The 6,373-nt window shown below is 39.6% G+C and overlaps 1 protein-coding gene across 1 annotated transcript in view; it reads left to right on the forward strand.

Moving 5' to 3' along the window:
• Positions 1 to 5,891, forward strand: part of Sytl5 (synaptotagmin-like 5) — a 133,552-nt gene extending 127,661 nt beyond the window's left edge. Inside the window, exons 16-18 of the mRNA XM_005414815.2 lie at positions 388 to 523; positions 3,315 to 3,523; positions 4,619 to 5,891. Coding sequence (XP_005414872.1) covers positions 388 to 523; positions 3,315 to 3,523; positions 4,619 to 4,761 — 488 coding nt within the window. The 3' untranslated portion in view covers positions 4,762 to 5,891. The remainder of the gene's footprint in view (positions 1 to 387; positions 524 to 3,314; positions 3,524 to 4,618) is intronic.
• The last annotated feature ends 482 nt before the right edge of the window (positions 5,892 to 6,373 follow it).

Genomic DNA, 6,373 nt, shown 5'->3' on the forward strand with positions numbered 1-6,373 from the left:
TTTCAGGGTCTTTTCCATTACATACCTTTAGACCCTGTAAAAGACATATTCTATAGGGGAGTGGTTAGAATTTTAAGTTTACTTACCCATTTTTGTCAACAAACACACATGAAAAATCTATCCAGAAGAAATCCAGTGGGGGTTAAAACAGATAAAAGAATATGAAATATACAGTAATGTAAAGGTCTGATTCACTCAGCAAATGAAGTAAATCTTTGCAGATGTGTTTTGTAAATTTTAAAGTAGAATTCATAATATAAATATTCTTTCTCTGTCTCTGTCTCTCTGTCTCTGTCTCTGTCTCTCTGTCTCTCTCTGTCTCTCTGTCTCTCTCTCTCTCTCTCTCTCTCTCTCTGTGTGTGTGTCTCATTTTGATGGCTGATGCAGGAAAAAAAGCCTCCAAAAAGGGAAAGAAAAAGGAGTCATCTGTAATCTCTGGAGGAATACTAGAAGTGTTCATCAAAGAAGCAAAGAATTTGACAGCAGTGAAATCAGGAGGCACTTCTGACAGCTTTGTGAAGGGGTAATTCTATTTTAGCTCATTTCAGATCATGCTTGCTGAGAGATGAAAGGATCTGTGATCCATGAGACAGTGGTGGCTGTGAGGCCTCCATGTTCAGCTTACTGGAAATGCACTGGGAAAGAGCTACCCTTAAGTGATGACTCTTACATCTCAAACAGCTCCTGTGTAGAAGGAACTGCTTATTCTAGCTTATGCTGCATTTCTAGCATATTTTGGGAGTGCCTCTCACTCTCACCCTCAACACTGCCAAGTTTTCCTATGACACTCATTTTTCAAAGGAGAAAGTATGATTTTCTACATGTAATGTACTTGCATTATGTTTTGTTATCATTTGGTTCTGCCAATAGAGAAAGACAACCAAAATAAAGGATACTTGCAGTTTTGCTCTCTTGAGGGAAACTGTAAAATGTAAAGAAATTGGAACACTTGTCTTAGAGATATTCAGTGCTTTGAGGAGGCTCCAGGACTGCCTGCTGGGCATTTGTTCCCACTTTGTGGAAGCACAGGCATCTTCTTGAGGGCCTACAGCCCTTTAAAGTGATAATCATGCTCATCTTTTGCAACTCAAAAACAGAATTCCTCTTGGTTTCTGACTATTGGAGATTTTTCTCCTGGAATTAGGGAGACTAGGAGTGGACAGATATTTTTTCATTTATTCAAACAAACAAAAGAAAAACAAGCAAAAAAAGACAAACAGACAAATGCATACATACAAAGTACCAGGTGCTACACTTGCCGAACTAAATAAGCCATGATACTGGAGTTCACAGAACCCATAGGGCACATAAGGTAAGGCAAGTTTCCATGATTTCAGGCCAGGAAGTGAATTTTTTGAGTCAATTTGTTACTGAGTTTTGGGGTGCTGTAGTCTGTTTCTGGAGGTAGATTCTATTCTTAGCAGATTTGGTCAAGCAAGCACAAATGGTAATGAGGTTTTACACCTATTAAAGATAAGAAAAGAAGCATACTCTACAGAGTAAGTTTGGGCCAAGTAAAAGTAAGAAAAAAGGCACACTCTTCAGAATGAGGATGTACTATGATGAAAAAACACAATAATCCTGAGCTCAATGGAGACTATCTTTTAATAGCTTCCACTCCTCAGGCTGATGTCAGGTCTAGGCTTTCCTATCCCAAACTCCTTGAATTCTCAAGAGATGTCCATATGCAGGGCTTTGGGAACTGTTCCATGCATGTGTCCTAGATCTTTGTGATTAACAAGTCACACCAACTTTTTGGCCATCCTGCCACGTCTTAATTACATCAATCCTGTCTATAAGCTAAAATAACAGTGACTTCAAAAGACTAAACCTTTTACTGTGGTAATCAAGGATGAATCCAGCGCTTTCACGTTGTGCTACATCTCCAAATATTTATTTTTTTATTTTTTATTTTGAGACAGGATCTTGCTAAGTCACTAACTTTCCCAAGCTGGACTTGAACTTGTGATCCTCCTTCTTTAACCTCCTACCTTTTTTCTATTTCTTACATGTAAACAAAGACTTAAGGTATGGAAGCATCATGATAATCAGAAACAAAGATTTTCTCTATCTCATTATGGTATCTACCTCAGAGCTGCTCAGATTTCAGCTATTCCACCCAAATTCCAGCTGGTAGTGTACCTTTGCATAAATTTTATGCAGAACTACTTTACTCCCATTGATTACAACTTAGTCATATGGCCCTACTAGTTGTGAGGAAGGCTACGATAAGGTAGTCTTTATTCTGAACAAGCTTGTGACCACATTTTAATAATAGGAAGTTTGTACTGAGAAAAATAAGCAGAAATGGATATTGGGAGATTATAAGTACCTGTGCATGGTGCGTGACATAATATCTCATGTAGCCTAATGTATCTTCTACATTGTAAAGTCACTTACTTGCAATATTTCTCATTATTGTCTGATGTTCTGATTTCATACACCTATCTCACCCCTTCCCTAAAGCTTGCTACTTTCAGGGGGAAAAGAGTAGTATTCGTCATGTACCTGGCAAGCCAATACAGTGTTTTGGCTATAGTAGAGAAGGCCTAGGGTGCAGATATTTCATTTTTAAAGAGGACCAGGAATCACCAGTGAGAGAGTGGAAAAGAGACAGGAGAGGAAGAGAAGATGATAAAAATATGTTAATGGACAAGTTACCAAAGTGGGTAACCAGGTATTCGTCGCACTGGGGAGGCCATGAAGAACTCTGTGGAATATTCCTTAGGACTGTCCCTTCGAGGAAGAGAATCCGTGGGACTCATTCACTAATTTCCAAAATTCATGGTTGAGGGTTACCATTAAATCTTCAGTTATTCCTGGATTCTCTGCATAAAAACTGAACCAAATCACACAGGACCAAAGAAAGTCTTTAACTGGAGAGGCTGAGACATATGGGTGCTTGAGATGGAAAGCTGAAAGCGTGCCAGGACTGTCCATACTGGCTGAAGGTCAGCTCTGAACTGCCCCAAGAAGATACAAACCAGGACATTCAGCAGTATCTACCACAGGAGGTATTTTCTTCTCAAGGTGGGAGAAAAGCCAAAATAGAATTAGAAAGTAGAGCAAAGACCTTTTACTGTTACCCCACTTAAAAGAAACAATAAGCTGCTCCACAAAGTAAATAATTTTTTAAACATGTAAGAACCTGGGAGAGAAAATTAGATAAACATGTCATACTTGCACTTACAAATACATATGGATGCACACATGCACACACATACCAGGAAGTATGAGTCAGTCAAATGATTTCTGAACAATGGCATTTTCTGTGTACTGTCTCACTGATGGTTTGATCATGTTTTCTCCTGCAGCTACCTGCTCCCTGATGATAGCAAAGCCACCAAGCACAAAACTGTGGTCATAAAAAAGAGTGTAAACCCTCAGTGGAATCATACTTTCATATTCAGTGGGTTGTATCCCCAAGATATAAACAACGTTTGTCTCGAGCTTACTGTCTGGGACAAGGAGGCCTTTGCCAGCAACATCTTTCTAGGAGGAGTTCGTTTGAATTGTGGAAGTGGTGAGAAACTTGGAGACTCTGAGATGGTCCATGACTGGGCATGGGGCGAGGGCATGATTCCTCCAGATGTCGGGTGCAGTAGATGTCTATGTAGTTTCTGCTATAACTGATGCCTGAAATTATCACAGATACTCCATTCCCTTAGCTAAAGATCTGTTCATTGTTAAAATATGAATATTACTACTATAGCTTTGTATCTTTAAGCTAGAAGCTTAAGAAGTACAATTTCTGTTCAGTCCTTTCACTCCCTCCAAAAAAATTTTATACTTCAGTCTAAGTGAATTTCAGATACTTTCATGGCCTTCAGGCTTTGTAAGAAAAGGACCACCAAGATAGCATAGCTTTCTGATAGGAGAGAGAGAGCTTTCCAAGACCAACTTTACCTAATTATCTTGGCTCTGTTCAGCATTTACAGACATTACTCACACTGGTTGAATTGAAAGGGAATCAATTTCTTTCTTTAAAAAAATAAATATCAAATGTTTTTCACACAGGTCATGGAAACACACCATCAGTAACCAAAGTCACAGGTATAAAAGGGTAAAGGCAGGGTGCAGTATTAAAGCACATGAGAACTAGGAGAGGCATATGCAGTCCTCCAAATACTCCTTGTCTCATAGCTTAGGCCAGATACAGATGGTCTGCATGTACCATGGTCAGCATTTATGTTGAGAAAGTCACCCACCACTACTGTGATGCTTTATCTATTTATAGACTAAGGAAAGCTAAGAAGAGCCATCCTACTAAAACTAAAATTTCCCAGGCCAGAAAAGTGACCATGTTTAGAGATCCTCAGATCAAATGTCATCCTGTTTTGCTGTCATATTACCTTGACCCAGATGATCCAGCTCTCTGCTGTAGTACCAAAGTGAGGAGAGATTAGCTACCAATTTGTCTCACATTTTCTAGGCAGAAGAAAGTAGTATAGGCTGCAAAGGATTGATTCCATGCTAGTCTCATGTAGTAGATATGGGAAGTGAGAACAAGCCAGTGAAGGGAACTCTGGTTAAGGGACCACCTCAAAAATTGAGATGCCTTCAAAAAAGTCAAAACACTTCATTTGTGAGATGTACCACTCTGCTTTCCTTTCTTCAGGTGTGAGTCTTGGAAAAAACGTGGATTGGATGGACTCTCGAGGGGAAGAGCAAAGGCTTTGGCAGAAGATGGCTGAAAACCCTGGAACTCCCATAGAGGGAGTACTTATGCTCCGGGCCAGCATGGGGAAGTGTAGGCTCTGAAGAGACAAGTTCTTTAGGATTGAGGCCTCTAGGAATTGTCTGGCTGCCATTTCTAATGAATAGCAGGATGAGACTTTGGATTCTGCTTCCCTGCCATTTTTCACCTGGAGGGAATGGGACTTCAGGGGTGAGATGATAGTGGTATGAACCTTTAGGGTCATCTTGCTGTGTTCCAAAAAACACCAAGTACTTTTACTCTTTGAATATGATGGTACACAGCTGTAATGCCAGGACTCTGGGAAGCTGAGACAAGAAGATTGCAAGTTTGAGTTCAAACTCAGAAAATTAGTGACGCAGCAATGCCCTGCCTCAAAAAATAAAGAAGACTGGCTGTGTAGCTCTGTGCATAGGCCCTGAGTTCAATCCTCAGTACCCGCCACCAAATAAAAGAGTACTTCTCTATGTCTGTGGACTAGGGCCTCTATGAATGGGCAACAGAAAGTGGATCACACTCTTCTGCCAATGAAAAATTGTGCAACGATTCATACAGTTTATGTCATCATGTAAATAGTGGAAGCTTATTTGAAACTATGGTTAAGATTGAGGGGCACCAAACCTTTTTCTAATTATGAGTTTCTTTATATTTCCTCAAATAGCTAAAAAGAAAGGAGACCACCAAGAAGCAGAAATCCCTGTGATCCAAATAAGGCATGATAAGAATTGTTGCTGGGCCACAGGCTGGTCCTGTTATGGCAGCAAACTTGGGGATTGACCATGTAGTGTTCCAAGATAGATCAACAGGGCTTCTAAGTAGTGAGTGTATAATTTATTATCTAAATCAGGCTACTTTTGAGAGTGAAAGAAACTAAATATACATCTAAACAATGACGTAAACTAACAAAATGATCTGGGAAGATTGAGATGTTGGATTACCTTACTGAGAGAACTCTGTTATAAACCCTTATTTTATAAAATATTTTAAGCCATTAACTATAAGATAATAAGAAATAATGGTCGACATATTGTTTATTGAAGAGACCAGTTGAATTTAAAAGGAGTTACTCTATCTGCTGTTTTATGCCTCTTCTCTGTTTGCCCTCACCCTTTCATTTTCTCTTTCCTTGAGTTCTTGTTGCCTTCTTTTTGCAATGGTTAGCTATTGCCATAATAACGCTGAATAATAAACCACTCCAAATGTTGTGACTTAAAATGACAATCGTTTTTCTAATGGTTATGAAGGTTGGGAAAGGCAGCTCTGCTTCCTGCTATAGGTCAGAGGTCTATGTCAGCTGCTCGTGTCTCATCATCCCCTTTGGGGCAAAGGAATAGCCAGAGCATGGTGATAGCAGAGGTGCAACAGGTTGAGCCCCACCGCTCAAGTGTACTGAGAGTCCCTAAATTTGTCATGTCCCACTGGTCACAGTAAATCCATAGGCCCAGACCCAAAATCAAGAAACAAAAAAAAAAATCAAAGCCATGACAAGATGAGGATATCGGAAGCCACAACAAGAATAAGAGTAAAGAATTGGGGCCTACTATCACCATTTCTATTCCACACAGTACTCAAAACATTAGAGCAAAACAGTCAGAGCAATCTCACAAGAGAAAGATAAAGGATGTGTGCAGGAAAGGAGAATTCAAATTATTATAATTAATTTGAGTTCATATCACA

The sequence above is a fragment of the Chinchilla lanigera genome, unplaced genomic scaffold (genome assembly GCF_000276665.1).
Source record: "Chinchilla lanigera isolate Chin_1 unplaced genomic scaffold, ChiLan1.0 scaffold00200, whole genome shotgun sequence".
Lineage (NCBI taxonomy): Eukaryota > Metazoa > Chordata > Mammalia > Rodentia > Chinchillidae > Chinchilla > Chinchilla lanigera.